This window comes from Neofelis nebulosa, chromosome 16 (assembly GCF_028018385.1).
Source record: "Neofelis nebulosa isolate mNeoNeb1 chromosome 16, mNeoNeb1.pri, whole genome shotgun sequence".
NCBI classification, from domain to species: domain Eukaryota; kingdom Metazoa; phylum Chordata; class Mammalia; order Carnivora; family Felidae; genus Neofelis; species Neofelis nebulosa.
This window is the reverse complement of record NC_080797.1, coordinates 40,372,284-40,387,688: the sequence shown is the minus strand read 5'-3', so window position 1 is coordinate 40,387,688 and position 15,405 is coordinate 40,372,284. Positions and strand designations below refer to the sequence as shown.

General features: G+C 60.4%; 1 protein-coding gene across 2 annotated transcripts; it reads right to left on the bottom strand.

Moving 5' to 3' along the window:
- Positions 1-6: 6 nt before the first annotated feature.
- On the bottom strand, positions 7-10,544 carry TMEM92 (transmembrane protein 92). Of its 2 annotated transcripts, none has more exons than XM_058704343.1 (6): positions 5,920-10,544; positions 5,328-5,613; positions 2,079-2,104; positions 1,175-1,249; positions 834-1,029; positions 7-606 (listed from the first exon to the last, which is right to left on the bottom strand). In XM_058704343.1, exons 2-6 carry the CDS (start codon positions 5,409-5,411, stop codon positions 499-501), a joined length of 489 nt encoding a protein of 162 aa, XP_058560326.1. In that variant the 5' UTR covers positions 5,412-5,613; positions 5,920-10,544; the 3' UTR covers positions 7-498. The 2 variants fall into 2 exon arrangements, with proteins under 2 accessions (XP_058560326.1, XP_058560327.1); XM_058704344.1 differs by having other exon boundaries at positions 5,343-5,613; positions 5,920-9,817.
- Positions 10,545-15,405: the final 4,861 nt, after the last annotated feature.

The following is a 15,405-nucleotide window of genomic DNA, read 5'->3' as shown; positions in this document are numbered from 1 at the left end:
TCTCAGTGACGATCAGCTCAGATTTAGTGAGTACACGTTTGGGGTAGGGGGCAATGGGGTCTTCCCTATTCAGGTAGACCCGGGGTTGGCTCAGAGCCCACGCAGTCCAATCGTGCACGAAACAGGAGTGCCCTCTATAATATCTCGGAGCTGGCTGCCCAGCCAGGATTTGTATACCCCCCAGAAATGGGGTTCTCTCCGCTCCCCAGAGTGGCCCATTCTATTGTCAGGCACCTCCAAGCATTGACATGTTCCTCCTGGCAGCCTCTCACTTGGGATGGGGGTGGGGGGGTGGCCGCTGACACTTCTGACCGGCACTCAGGACAACAGAGGCGGCTGGTGGTGGAGCGGGAAAAGCAATAAGTTAAAACCAAGAACAGCAAGAGACATGGCAGGACGGATGGGGGCATCACGGGGGTCCCAAGAGTCTCTGGCTTGATCCAGGAAGCACTGGGGAGGAGGTGGCCGATGATGTCGTAGCTCCAGGCAGGAGGTGGCTCAGAAGGCTGGGTTGTCGATGCCCCTGGGCATCCCAGAATATTCTTCAGGCCTGACACTGTAGGGAGGGGGCGGCTCCATGGGGGGCAGGACGGGCTTCAGAATAATCTGCAGGGGAAAGAGGGAACACAGAGTCTTCTCAGGGCCTGGCAGTGGCCGGCACCCGCCAAGTGCCGGCCGTGCGTGTTCGCCAGGGGGAGGGGGGACCCAATGGTGGCTGCAGGGCCCTCTCTAGGTCCAGAGGCCTGGGGTGAGGAGGGCCTCCCTGTAACCTGGACAATAGGGAGGTATGGCCAGCTGAGGAACCGAGCAAGGAGTGGGGCAGAGGCACCTACCTCGCTGTAGGGGGGTGGGGGCTCAGAGGTGGACGTCCTGACCCTCTCTGGGGGGGCGATGGAGGGCGGCTCCGGGGGCCCCTGGTGATCCGCTGGGGGGTCCTGCTCCTGTTCTCTGCAGCTGCGACAGAACCGCTTAGCAAGACAGCAGATGCACAGGAGGGGGAGGATGATGAGGAAGGTGATGACGAAGATCCTAGGGCGAGGAACCATCAACATCTCCCTGAGTGTCTGGGCTGTCCCGGAACCGCCCCCCCCCCCCCCCCGCCGCCCCCCGCCCCCGTGGGCGGGAAGGCCAGTCGCCCTGAGGACTGCGCCCGAGGAGCTGACCCTGGGCTCACCTCAGGGGACTGGAGAAGAGCTCATACTCCTGGCAGCAGCTGTCACCACAGCATTTGAATCCTCTGGGGCAGGTGCTGGGGGAGCAAAGAGATGCTGCTGGTCCCAAGGTGGCAGGAAGATCCCGGCCTCCCCAAAACTCACCCATTTCCTGGGGCCCAAGCCACGCCCTAGCAGCGGGGCCCAGCGGGAGGACACCTGGCGCTGGGACCCAGGATCTGGCTTCTAGGCTCGTCTCACTACTTGTGCCAAGTTCCGCTCCTTTCTGGGTCTCACTTTTCCTCATCCATAAAGTGGGTGTAATGAATGTTCTGTCAACATCACTGAGCAGGGGTGGGGGAGCATGTGGCAGTGGGTGCCAGGGCACTCTAAGGAGATGGCTGGGGAGGGGAGCAGGGGCGACTGTCCCTGAGCTAACTCGAGGAGCCCTTGCCGGTGCCCATGGACTAGGAGGTGGGAAGCACAGGGTGTTCCCGGAACACCCAGGGTTGAGTTGATGGAAACATTCATCTGCTCAGGGACCACCCCCTCCTCATTGTGCTCAGGCTTTTTGGCATTTATATATTAAAGTTGGCACAGATGGTTTGCCCGCCCCACCCAGGGTGATGGGGGGGGGGGAGCCCTCAGAGAAGAGACAGCAGAGAGAGGGGTGGGGATTAGGCTTTAGACCCGCCCACAGGCAGAAGCTGCTTGGCTGGAGAAGGAGGGTGGGGCAGGGGTGGGATGGGAAACGCATTGGTGGGGGTGGGGGGGAGTGGGAAATGCGTTCAGGCTAGAAGGGCAGTGGGTGAGGATGATGGATGAGATGCTTTTCTGTCCCCCCCCCCCACCCATGAAGGCAGACAGGGCAGGATTTGGGGTGTCTCTTCCTCAGACAGGAAGTTACAGCCCAAAGCCCAGACTTACAAGAAGAGACCACATTTGGCTGCAGCCTGCGGAAGAAAAGAGGCAGAGGTTAGGGGCCGTGAACTGGGGAGCTCATCTCTACCCACCCGCTGCCCAGGTGCAGAGGCTGCCGCAGGTTCGCAGCGGGTCAACCCCTTCCTGCTCTCCACCTCACTCCAGGTCTAGGGCTGGAGCCCCAGCTGACACCTGCGGCCCCAGCCCTCCTTTCTCTCCTCGCCACACCCCCACAACACCTCCACTCACGCCCAGGTCTGTCAGCTGGCGCCTTCCCGCCACCCCTCCGATCTATCTCCTTTCCATCTCCTTTCCGTGTGACCACGGCGGTCCAGGGCACCAGCAGCTCTCCTCCGCAGCACCCCCCTCCCCGAATCACTCCCCACACTGCGGGCAGGTTCGTCTCCAGCAAATCCGATCGCCCAAAACCTTCCTGGACGCTCCCTTCAGTGGCTCCCTGTGCCAGGACCCCCGGCGATCAGCTGCTGCCCCCTTGCCCTCTTGCCCACACATCCGCAACCACTGGGAGTCCCCTGCACACGCCTGGCTGTTTGACACTTGCGTGTAAAGGCAGACCACCTTCCTCGTGCCTTCATGATCTGCATTCATCTTTCGGATCCCTGCCTGGCAGGGGGTGGAGGGAAGGAGGGGGGGGGGGTTTCCTCGGTCTTTGAAGCCACCCAGATCCTCCTCTGTGGGCCGGGTTTCTCTCTCTCCGTTTCTCTTCTGCACCAGAACTATACCCATCCAGGCTCCAGTTTCAGAATGTAACTGGATTAATAGCAATTATGTGTATAAGCCCTGCCTGGAGCATTCTTTCCCCCAGGTATCCTAGCTCCAGCACCCCCTTTCTGCCCCTCTTACTTAAAAATTAGGGGCACCTGGGTGGCTCAGTTGGTTAAGTGCCCGACTTCGGCTCAGGTCAGATCTCATGGTTCGTGAGTTCGAGCCCCGCGTCGGGCTCTGTGCTGACAGCTTGGAGCCTGGAGCCTGCTTCGGATTCTGTGTCTCCCTCTCTCTCTGTCCCTTCCTTGCTTACACTCTGTCTCTCTCTCTCTCTCAAAAAAATGAATAAACATTAAATAAATAAATAAATAAATAAATAAATAAATAAATATTACGTCCACTCCCCCAAGGCACTCCTTTCCCCTCACCGAACTTCAGTTTTCTCTCACAGTCCTTACCCACATCCAACATACTACACAGTTCCTTTTAGCTTGTTCATTGTCTGGTCAGAAGAATGTAAACTCCAAGAGGGCAGGGATTTTTGTCTGTCATCACTGCTGAAAAACCCAACAGCCACAATATTGGCAAAATGAACGAAAGAGCCTTCTCAGACGACCTGGTTTCCTTTCCTCCTGGCTGCTCCTCAACTTGGGGGGGTTGGTGAGAGATGGTGGGGGTGGGGGGGGATTCAGGGGTGGGAACTCCTTAGCGGAGGAGAGGTTATCTGTCACTCTACCCTAGCCTCTGGGGACAAACAGCCACAACACGAGCATAAGAAGCCAACTTTGGCCAGACTACCGTGTCTGTACCTTTACTCGAAATAATTCAATCACATCTCAGTTGCTAACAACAGTAAAGCCAAGAAAACCAGTGACAACCAATGACTGTTGGGCTGATTCCCCTCTTCTGGGCTCAGCCGCAGGCCAGGCGGAAGACTCCCCCCCCCCCCCCCCCCCCCCCGCCCCAAACCTTGCCCTCTGGGGACTGGAGCTGGAATCATGAATGAATACTCCCCCACCCCCACTCCCTCACCCCCCTCACTCCGCAATGTCTGGCCCAGAGAGGGTGAGATCTTCACAGCACACAGGGGCAACTGCAGAGCTGGGGACAGACCAAGGGGGTCCAGGCACTCAGTGGGACCCTCTTCCCCCTCAGATTCCAGACCCCACTTTCCTGGGGCTTTTCTGGCTCCCAACGAAGAAGGACAGAACACAAAAAGGTTCAATCAAGAGTTGCTGTTGGGGAGGGCAGATCTCCCAGATCCTCTCCCCGCCCCCCCTTTAACCTGGGGCAGGTCTTGTCTGGGGTGGCTCAATCTGAGTTTTTTTCGAGCGTCACTGTGGTTGTAAAGAACCTCAGCTTCCGTACATGTGCAGCGTGGATATTATCAGCACCTGCCCCCTGGGGCTGCTGGGAGAAATCAAGAGGATGCTCAGCTTAGTGTTGGTACAAAGGGCTTGCCTAGACTAGGTGGAGAAGGAGCTCGAAGGCTTCGGGGGCAGAGCCAGGAGAGTCTGCACAGTTGTGTGAACGTGCCCTGTTCTGGGGAGGGGGCCTGGGATGTCCTGACATTCTCTCTCTTTTTTTTTCTTAATGTTTATTTATTTTTGAGAGAGATAGAGCACCAGCAGGGGAAGGGCAGAAAGAGGGAGACACAGAATCCCAAGCCGGCTCCAGGCTCTGAGCTGTCAGCACATAGCCCTACACAGGGCTCGAACCCAGGAGGCTGGGCTGGATCATGCCCCAAGCAGAAGTCGGACGCCCAACGGACTGAGCCATGCAGGCACCCCTGTCGCAAGCATTCGTAAACAGAAGTGAGAAATCCCTGTTTTAGACCCATGTCAGTTGCCAGGATAATCTGCCATCCCAGGAATGGACAGATTTCCCGCATCATTTTCAGAGTTCAAGGGAGGAATGGGAGGAAGGAGAGGGTGCTTAATCCCTGCCTCAGGCTCAGAATCACTGATTCCAGAGGTCAACGCAGCCTTCGGTCAGGCAACCAGCTCAAGTCCTGCACAGACTAGAATCCTACACGCGGCTCCTAGAAGGGGTGGAAGGAGCCTTCTCTCCCCTAAGGCACAGGCAGAGACACAGTCCCAGAGAGGGCCAGAGCTTCTCCCAAGGTCACCCAGCACTAGAGGAACAAGACAGTTAGGGAGACGGGCTGGCCGGGCGTCCAGACCTCAGTCCCGGCTAGTGCCCGCTTTCGGACTAGCGGGAGGAAGCGGGAAGGATGAGCCCAGGCTAATATGAGGGTCAAAGTCCCCACTCACAGACAGGAGCTAGGTGTCAGATGGTGGTGGGCGGGGTCCAGGGCCCTCTACACGGTCCCCCCACAGGCGAAGGAACCCAGGCTTTCTCAGGGCCTTCCTCCGCTGCCCCCACCTCCACCTCCCAGGCAAAAAGAGAAAGGAAGTTGCTAACTGTGTACGGTCACCAGGGAATCCTGACAAAGGAAGGTGGTGACGGCGCTCCAGAGGTAGGCCCCTCACCCACAAAGTTCAGGGCCCTGGAAGTAATGTAGCTTACCTCCCAAGCGCTCACCTGTTGGGGGCCAGCCAGCAGGCTGAGCAGCAAGGTGGGTACGAGGCCTGGGACCCAGGTGTCGGACATCCTGGCGTGGGGGCCACAGAGCTTCCGTGTGTGTAGGGGGAGGAGGGCAGAGGCGGGGCCACGACCTCTCCCACGTCTCTCCACCTATGGGGCCCCGCCTCGGGCAGGGGCGGAGCTTAGGCACCCGCGAAGGGCTGGTCGTGGGACAGGGCGGGGGAGGGGAAGAAATCTGGGTTGGGTTTTAGGAGGTAGAAGAGGTTAACTGGAAAAAAAAAAAATTGTGGGGTCAGTGCTAGACTGCAGAGCCACTCCTTGCCAATCCCCGCTCCTCCACCCCTAAGTGAGCCCCGGCTTGAGAGGGACGGTGCTGCGCCTGGCCCGGGGCCGGGATGGGGGGTGGCGGGGTTGGCGGCGGGGCGGGGGAGGATGCCGGCGAAATGACCCGCCCGCTGTAAGTCCCTTTCCACCTGGGTTTGCGGGGGGCAGTGGTTGCGGGAGAGGGAGGAGGCGGCTCGGGAGTGGATTGAGGGCATTGTATGGGGTGGGGTGGGGGGTGGGGATGTGTCACCTTCATTTTTGGCCAAGAAGGAGGGAGAGGCGGCCTGGTTGATTTCAGGAGCACAGCGCTAGTACACTCGCGTCCCCCGGCGTCCCCTGCAATCCTGGGAGGATGTGGGGACACACTTCCTCCCTTTGACTTGGGGGAAATTAAGGCCCAGGGTTAAGAGCCGCGGCCGCTGGGGCCAAGCGGAAGCCAGGCGAGCAGGGGCGCGGCGAAGCAGGCCCATCCGGATTCCTTGGAAAGACCCCGCGGAGGCTGTCCCGGCTGAGAGCGCCGGATTCCGACCCTCGGCGGCCGCGCCCCAGCCCTCCAGGCGTCCTGTGCTTCCCGGCTCCGGCCGGCAGGTGGCAGCATCGCCCAACGCGGGATTCCCACGGAGCCCCACAGCGTGCGGCTGGGACCTGGGGCCGGGTCTCCCCGAGGGAGAGAGCTGGCTAGCGGGCGGCATGCGGGGACGCCTCGATGGGCGTTGGGCGCAGGGTGAGAGCCAGACACCCAAAGGCGGATGAGACTTGGGGACACCGTGCAGGAGTCGGAGAGATGGAGCCCGCCCCCTGGGGAGAGGGCGAAGGGGAGATGATGGGTGGGTGCTGCTCCCGGCCTGGGGAGACGCGGAGGGCTCCCGGAGAAGCTCGGTTTCCGGGTGCTTAGGCGTCTCCTGCTGGGTCTCAAGTCGGACTTTGCCACTGCAAACTATCCCCAACTTAGTAGGGACGGACAGACTTCCTCCTCGGACTGTCCTTTCTTTTTCTCTCACCGCTTTCTCTTTATCTCTGGCTCCCATCTCTGTCTTTAACCTCTCCTTGTGGCTCCCCATCTCTCTCTCTCTCTCTCTCTCTCTGTCCTCTGTTTGTTTCTGCCCATCACTGTCTCCACGCGGTTTGTCTACATTTCCGCTTGTTTTCCCATCTCTGTTCTCCTCTGTTTGTTAATCACCGCTTGTCTCTTTTGGAGTCTGTTTCTGTGTGTGTGTGTGTTTCTTTCTTTTGTCTCTGATTTGGTCCTGTGTCTCCCTGACTGTGTTTCTCACTCACTCTCCTGGACTCTCTCTGTCCCTCCTTCCCTGTCTCTGTTTCTCATTATCTCTTGGCCCTTTTTTGCCTCTAAGGACAGAACCTTCCAGTCTCCTGATCCTGGTGGAATTAGGGTCTGGCCCCAGAAAATGCCCTCTATTTCCAGTTCCTGGTGATTCTGAACTTGGAGAAGGTCCTGGGCAGGGGCACCTCTTCTCTCCTACGCATGCAGTTGGCTCTGGCCCCAGCTAGCCCCTCTAACAAGTCCAGGGAGTGCTGGAACCTTCTCCCAGCAGCACCCCTGCTGCTGCCTCCTTAGTGGGGTTGTTGCTCACTTGGGTTTTCCTCCTGCTCCTGCCCTTGCCCTGTCGCACCAACACACCTGGCCTAGGGTGTCTCGCTGGGTCCCCTGCCACTCTGCCCAGGCTTGGAGACCTACAGAGTCGTGTCCTTTAGGGGAGAGAAAGATGGGTGAGCTTAAGGGAGGAGGGCATCCTGGTGGGGTTGGGGGGGGGGCGGAGAATGGCAGGGCTGAGAAGGGGACAGAAGACTTGGAGGGGTAGACGTGAGAGGCTGTGAGGACTGACTAGGTGAAGGGGCCAGGCAGGCACCAGTGCCCTGAGGAGGGGCAGGAGGAGGGCAGGAGGCTGGTATGGCTCCCCTCTGGCTCTCTGGCATCCACCTGACACAGATCTAGGGTTGCCAGACAAAATACAGGATGCCCAGTGAAATTTGAGTTTCGGACAAACTGAATAATTTCTTTAGTACGAATATACTAAATACTCCTATGCAATATCTGGAACATACTTATGCCAAAATCTGTTTGTCGCTTCTCTGAAATTCAAATGTAACTAGATGTCCCGCATTTTTATTTGCCAAACCTGGCAACCCTACCCATCTTGCTAAAATGTCATAGGGACAGACATCTGAGAATGGCTACTCCACCCACCCCCTGCCCCACATCTCCCCAGTGGGAAAGTGAGGCTCATGGGGCGGGGTCCCGAGGGCATCTGGCACCTGCCCCTTGGGTACGCATTTTTTTTTCATGACACCAAACTGCCTTTCTGGGTGCCTTCCTGCGGTTGGGGACAGGGCAAGGGACCTGGAGGCGGGTGGTCCCAGCTCAGTCAGGCCAAGAACACCAAGCCCTGATGTCAACATCCATCATGGCTCCCAAGGGCCCCAGCATTCTTGGTGGGTGAGGTCGGGTGGTGGTGGGGGCGCAATGGGGCCCCAGCCTGAGCAGACAGGGGGCTTTCTTGTTTAGAGGCAGGACCGTCGGGCACAAGGACAACATCTGTTCAACACTTAATCTGGCAATGGGGGGGGTGGGGAGCGTGTACATGCGTGCACGTGTATGCTCAGGCACGCAGGGCCAGGAGGGCAGGGAGGCCCGGAGACCTCAGGCAGTCTGTGGGTCCCTCTAGATTCCAGGCCAAATTCCATGTGGGGTTTCCCAAGAGCGGCCGAGTTGAAATGTCTTCATACTCGCTAGCTGCCTCCCCGGCCCATTCACCAAAGAACGAGCTGATTGTCTACATCCTACAAACGCCCAGCTGCAAGGGTCTTGGAGGTCAGCTGGTCCACCGGCTCCCTTCTCGGGGAAGCCAACCGGAGCCCCGAGGGCCGGGAAGGCCAAGCCACATGGGCTGTTGGGCTGAGTCAGGACCAGAACCAGGCAGGTCTCGAGACCCCACACCAGAGGCAGCCCCCGAGCAAGAAGCTGCCCGGGGGGGGCCGCTTCTCCGGATGAACTCCTGACGTGGGGGGGGGGGGGGTTGGGGTGGGAAGGCTTGCCCAGCCCTGGGTGAGAGGGAAGAGCCTGGCTGGAGTTCTGATCGTCTCAGCCCCTCCCCTGTCCTGTGATGGCCACGGACACCCATAATGGCTTATGGCATTGGGCTGGGATCCTTCTTTTCAAAGCCTGCAGAACATTCTGTTCTAGCCTAGCTCTGCCGGCAGGGACAGACAGTATGATGCTGCGTCGGTAAGTCTGCCACTGCCGTGTGCCGTGTGATCCTCGTCAAGAAGCTTCTAACCTTCTCTTTGCCTCTGTGAACCCTGTGGAGGGGCGTGGGGGTGGCAGACAGGGCCTCCTTCGTCACATGGGGTCACCGTGAGGATGATGTAAACCGCTCGCTGTCAGCATACCGTGATGGTAAATAAATGTTAGCTTAATCATAACGAGCAATAAATGTTTAACTCCCGGCAGAGCAAAGGGGCCCCAAACTCCTTCTCTCCATTTCCCCTGGAGGCAGAGTGAGGTACCAAGGAATGAAGGGTCTTGCTCCTCTCTGAGAACCTCTCTCGGTCCCCTCTGGATGGGCCACCAAAGTCCAGCTACGGTCCCCCCCAGAACACCCGGCTCCTAGCCCCCTCTGCTGCTGGTCAAGTGAGTCTGGGCCAAGGAAGAGAGCGCGGGGCCCGTGACCTACCTCAGGGAGAGACCTAGAGAGTCTCCAGGAGACTCACAGGGGACTGGTTGCGGCCAGTTCTCTCCACCTAGAAACACCTGTTCCCAGACCCCCCTCCCTGAAACCTCACAGATTCTCACCTATTTTTCAAGGCTCAGCTCAAATACGACCTCCTCCTGTAAGTCTCCCAGGACTTGGATCTTACCAGCCAGGCCTTTTCTCTGGGCCTCTCTGCTGGCCCCTGGCCATTCTCCCTAGAAGATGTGTATACATGTTCTAATGTTCCCACCAGGCCGTGGGGGCTGGCCCAGTTCTGATTCATCTTTCATTTCCCCATGGTGCTTTGTTCCAAGTAAACACTGGTGCTGTTGTCACTGAACTGAAGCTGGTTGGGGGCCTCCCCGGGTCAGGGGCCAGATTTCTCTAAGGGGATAGGGAATGAAGTCCCCAACCCTTGGTAGGGGGCTCTCATTTTGGGGCGGCGGGGGCGGGGGGGGGGGACTCCTGTCCCAGGCTGCCTGGCTTCTCATCTTCAGTGGCTGCGTGTTTTCGGGAATCCACTTCTGCTTCCCGCCCCCCGCCCCACCAAGTGTCCACATACCCTCTTAAGTGGGTAAGACGGCTCCCTAGGGATCAAGCAACTCCCACAGGGTGCGCTGCAAGGAGGGCCTGGCTCGCTGCCCACCTTCCAGGAGGAGGCAGGATGCACGTTGGGTCGCCAACAGGAATGCTTGGCCATGGAACCAGGATCTGAGCCTCCTTCCCAGCATTCCTTTGGAAACTGAAGTCCAGCCGTCCCTCACGCGCCCAGGGTGGGGAGATGACTTCTAGAGTTGACCTCGCGTCTGAGCCACCAAGCTGGGGGCCAGGCGGGTGGAGGGAGGCGTGCCACCTGACAATTAACGGTGCAGGGAGCTTATTATCCTAATGAGCGGCTTGAGGAGCTCCACTAACACTCACCTGCCTGGAGGCTTAGCAGAGACAAAAACGGCATTTGGGAGCCATTATCCTTCCAAAGTGTAGGTTTCCGGGCCACAGCCAGGGGTGGGTGGAGAGAGAAACACCTTCAAGTGGTGGGGTGGAGTCAGGGTGAAGGTTGAGCTAGTGAGCTGTGGCTGTCTGGGGTGCAGACTGAGCAGAGCCACCAAGCCCCAGGTGGGAGGGGACGAGGCAAGACCAGGGTGAAGGTCATAAGACCCCCCTACCCCAGCTCTGGTCCCCTCCCTCTAGGGTTCCTTCTCCCCAGGGCTTCCCTGCCCCTCCCCTTCCCTGCAGCCCCACTGCCACCCACACTCTGTGTTGACTGTTTTCCACGGGACCCTGCCGCCAGAGAGAAGCGAGGGGTTGGGGATCCCCTCCTATCTCCCACTTTCTAACTCTGCTCTGGTTGGCCGGTTGAAAGAGGGCTCTCCTGCACCGGCTCGTGTGGCTGCCTCTGTCTCAGATCCAGATGTTGCCGGTCATTGTAGGCAGACTTCAGAAGAACTTCCCAGTCCCAAAGAAGCCGGGAGTTCTGGGTGGCCCGTGGCCCGTGGAGGGGGGTGGGGGGTGCGGGAGAGAAGAACTGCTCCCGCGGGCTGGCCGCATGGAGAGGAGGGCCTCTAATGGGTCTGGGGGCTTAGACTACAGCGGGGGAGAAGGCACAGCCTGAGACATCCCTGAAGCGAATCGCTTCTTTGGGACGTGGGGTCAGGCAAAGAATGAGGGAGAGCGGAGGGGCGGGAGAAGTGAGGTGGGCAGCGATCACATTCTTCCGCAAACCCTCTAAGCAGCCACATCATCCGGCCCCCAGCCCAGGACAGACTGGGCCCCCACTTGTGTGCACGCGCCCACGTGTGGGCGCGCGCGGTGGTCCTGCCTGTGTGTACATACACGTGCACACGGGGATGCACACCTCCCGGCTTCCCCTGCTCATGCGGCGGCCCCCCACTCACCCCCCTCTCCCGGCCGCTGCCTTATCACCAGGCCAGCCTTTAGGGGGCGGCCTCCAGGATCCCTTCACCCCAGTGGCCCTGTTAGCACCTCCTCCCTCCCTTGTTAGCGCCTCCCAGCCCCCCTTCCGCCTCCAGCCCCTGTCGTCCCTGGAGAGAGGCCCCGTGGCCGGCAGCCCAGTTCTCTTCTTCCCACTCGGTCTTCTATTTTCCCGAAGCTTCCTTCTCCTCCCAGCGCCGAAGCCCCCTGCCCTCTCTGGCCTCCCTCATCCACGCGGAGAGGTCCTTTCCTGAACAAGGGAGGCTGGGGGATGAAGTCAGAGTCCCTACGGTTGAGCACGCCCTCCCCCTCCAGGCTACGGGCCACAGTGTGCCCACCGGCCTCTCCTGCCGGGAGGATGGGAGGGGGCAAGTCTGGGGCCGAAGCTAAGTCCTGGTGCCAGTTGTGCCACCGTCACCAGGGCAAATCACCACCCTGTCTGCAGCCCTGGCGGGGCTGGGGGTGGGGTGGGGGGGTAGAAATGTCTTCTGCCCCCTGGCTCTGAGACCGCTGTGCCCAACCTGCGCCTGGGCTGCCGAGTGGGACAGGGTGGTCCTGTGCCTGGAGCCAGGCTGTGAGGCCGCCAGGACTGCAGGTTTCCTCTACTGAAGGGCCCCTTCCTGGCCGGCTTTGATGTGTCTGCGAGGTTAGTGAAGGATGTTTGGCTTTGGGGCCCTGCGCCAGGATAAACTCCCTCTGCCTGCTGGGCCAAACCACTGCCTCCTTCACCGCCTGGCTCGCCTGCCTCCCCCGGCCTGGGGCTTGGCCTCCCCCAAGGCCAGCGCTGTTCCGCCCCCTCAGTGGGGTGGGCACCAAGTGGCCAAAGTTACCGTCACCTGGGAGAGGTCCTGTGGTCAGTGGACGTCCTGTTGCAGAGGCTGGCACTGGAGTGCTGGCCTGCCTGCTAGGTGATCTGGGCCCTGGCCCCGGGCAGGGACGGAGGGGCTGGACCCCAGCTTCTGTCGGGGGCGGGGGGGGGGGAGTGAAATGCAGTTTGGGGGAGGGGTGTCCACGTGGAGCTGGCTGCACAGGCTTCAGCTCTTCCAGATGTGCTGAGGCTCCAGATGTGGGGATGACTCAGCCTGGAATGGGGAGGGGTGGGCGGTCCATGGGGGGGGGGCGGTGGATGACAAGCAGGGGGAAGTGAGGCCCCCTGAGCCACCGCCAGCTGCTGTTCCCCTTCCTTTGGAGCCCCCAGACCGGGCTGGTGGAGTGGTAGCCGCAGGGAGCTGCCCAGATGTGCAGCCCGTGTGCAGATGGGGGAGAGGAGAGAAGTGAGGTCCCAGGGCCAGGGGCCCAGCTAGGAGGTCGCCCAGAGACAAAGAGGCAGAGACAGAAGGTGGGGGGGGGGAACGCAGTGAGTGCGGAGGGAGTGGGGAAGGGAGGTGGGAGGGGGATAGAGATGGGGGGGAAACGGGACTGAAATGTTAGACCCCTCTTGGTTCACCTGGGGGCGTGGCACTGGGAGGAGGGTGTGTGTGTGTGTGTGTGTGTGTGTGTGCATGTGACTTTGCTGCTGGAATGTAGGTTATATGTGGGGTAGGGGGTGTTGGGGTGAGCATCGTGTGTCTGACACCTATAAGCTGTATTTGTGAGCTGAGTCGTAGAAGATTCCGTGTGTGTTGGGTGTGGTGGGCTGGGAGGGGGGGTATGGTCTGTGCGGTGGAGAAAGAATGTGGACACTGGGTCTGTGTAGTGATCGGCAGGGCGGGAGGCTGTGACAGTGTTCTCAAGCTTGGGAAACCACATGTGCCTTTGGGTGTGGAGGGTCAGTGGTGCCTCGAACCTGGGGAGCCTAGAGGTGTCCAGGCACGCTAGCCTGGGGCTCCGACGTCCTGGGGCTTCCTCCACCTCCTCCAGCCTCCCCGCTTCCTGGGGACGGGTTGGGAGGGGACTTCCAGAATCCTCAGAGCTGCTGTTTCTCCTGCCGCTCACCCCTGGCCTGGCCCCGTGTGATGGTCTCTCGCAGGACAGCTGAGAGGCCGCTGAGCTCTGGGTGGGGGAGGGGGGGCAGAGGGAGACCCAGGTTTGCAGCTGGGCTAGACGTCCCTCCAGGCACCTCTCCCCGAGCCCCGCAGTCCTCGCCTCCGTTTTTGGCCTCCAGGTGCGTCTGCTGGCCGCGCCTCTGGCCGCTCCCTGGAGAGCCCCACCTGTGCCAGCTGCCCGTGCCAGGGTAAACAGAGCACTAAGTGTCTGAGCCGGTGCCTGCCGCGAGCTGGGCACTGCTTCTCCACTCGAGGCTCTGCGGTGGTTTGGGTGGCCTCCTCCAGCTAAATGGCAGGTCTGACGCCCTGGGCCCCCCCAAAAACTGTGTTTTCGGGCCTGGGGACCTGGTAAACGGACGGATAACCCAGTTTAATAGGGAGGCGACGCGTCGCCACCTGTATGGGCGGAGGGCTGTTGTAACTCGCTGCCCTCCGTGCTGCAGGGGTCCTCATCTGTCCCCAGCAGCCTTGGTGGGATCCTCTATCCCCTCCCCCTGTCCTCCGGACACAGTAGTACCACACCCACTGCCGGATCCCTGGGCCATGTCACTCTCTCCTCCTAGAACTCAGGCCTGGAAGCCAGCTCCTCTGCCTGCGGGTTCTCCTGCTCCTTTACCCCTCCTCCACCCCCTTCCTCTGCAACTCTCCCCTCCCCTCCTCTGGGGCTGAGTCCCCAGTAAGAGGGGCCACCTGTTTACCTGTCCGCCTTCTGACCTCACTGCTGCCCCCTCCCGCAGGGCAATGGAGAGGGAGGAGAAGCCTCAGCCCCCTCGAAGCCCCTTGAGGGGCAGGTTGTAGGGGTGGGGGGGAGGGGGTGTGGGCAGGGATGGGGCATGGAGGAGCAGCGGGAGAGTCTCTCTCCTGGGGTGGCCTGGAGGCCCTACACCTGCCCTCCCGGAGAGCAGGAGCCGGGGGACAGGGGACAGGGGACAGGGGTCCAGGCCCACGGGCGCCACCCAGGAGAGGCCATGTCCTCCCAACCTCCGTGTTGTCCCAAACCTCGGCGCTTCTGCGTCTGTCTCTTTCCTTATTTCTGTTCCTCTGTGTGTGCAAGTCTCTGTCTCCCACTGTCTTCTCCAGTTCCTTCTCTCTTGCCTCTGCCCTCCCCTCCCTCCTCTGTACTCGGCGAGGGGAGCGGCCCCAGTTCGGGACCGGGTTCCCAGAATGGAAGGTGACTTTTCCAGGGAGGTCCTTGGCCTAGGCCTGGGGTCTCAAAATGACCGCATCCAGCTTCCCACTCTCTTTGCCAAGCACCCCCACCAGGCTCCCCCTCTGCTTGGGGTCCTTGGGGCCAGAGCAGCCTTGTCCTTGCCGGGTGGGGGAGGAAGGGGTGCCCATCCTCAGAACTGCTCAGTGGGCAGCTAGGGAGCAAGGACACCTCTCTCTCTCTCTCTCATTCGTGAGAAAGCCGTGCTCTGGGAGGCTGCAGTCTGGGCCCCTTTGCTAGGTGACCAGATGCCCGCTGTGCCCACGATCCAGATATATGCCACTGCCTGGGTGTAACTGTTAGTCGCGCCCCAGAGTATCCTGATGGGGCCCATAAATGATGTCCCCATGCCCGGTCAGACCCTGGAGAGTCTCACAGCCTCCCCCACCCACTTCACCCTCCCGGGAGAGCCGTGTAGCCTGCTTGGGCCTCACCCACCCAAAGGCAACCAGGCCAGACAGCAAAAAGGGGAGCTGTATAAATAGCCATTTGGGGGGGGAGGCCCCCCCAGCATTGTGTGGGGCGGGTCTGCTTGCTGGAGAGGGAGGAAGGAGAGCTGTGGTTGCCCCCAGGCAGCATGTAATTTAAGATTTATTTTGGGGCACTCTCTCCAGCTCGGGTGGGGCTGAGGTTAATTTAAGGGTTTAATGGGGTGGGAGTTTGAGGGGAGGGGAGAGGGAAGCCCTCCCCCTCAGGCCTGGCTGGGAAGGGGGGTTCCTTTCCAAGATTGCCACCACCCTCGGATCCCGGGTCCGTCTGCAGAGACCTTCCCGGACCCGCTGCACCTGCTTCCTATAGCCTGGGCTCCGGCTCATGGGTCTCAGCCCTCCTTATGCCACCAGGCACCAAGAAGAGGGACTGTGATGGCTGGGGTGTGGGGGTATGGTCAGCATGTGGGCACT

What these genes read in the sequence shown, in the direction of transcription:
- TMEM92 (XM_058704343.1), bottom strand. Translation starts at nt 5,411, where the DNA reads ATGTCCGACACCTGGGTCCCAGGCCTCGTACCCACCTTGCTGCTCAGC. An exon ending in CTCTTCTCCAGTCCCCTGAG is followed by an intron (nt 1,030 to 1,174) that starts GTGAGCCCAGGG and finishes TCCTCGCCCTAG; the next exon opens with GATCTTCGTCATCACCTTCC. An exon ending in CCCCACCCCCCTACAGCGAG is followed by an intron (nt 607 to 833) that starts GTAGGTGCCTCT and finishes TTTCCCCTGCAG; the next exon opens with ATTATTCTGAAGCCCGTCCT.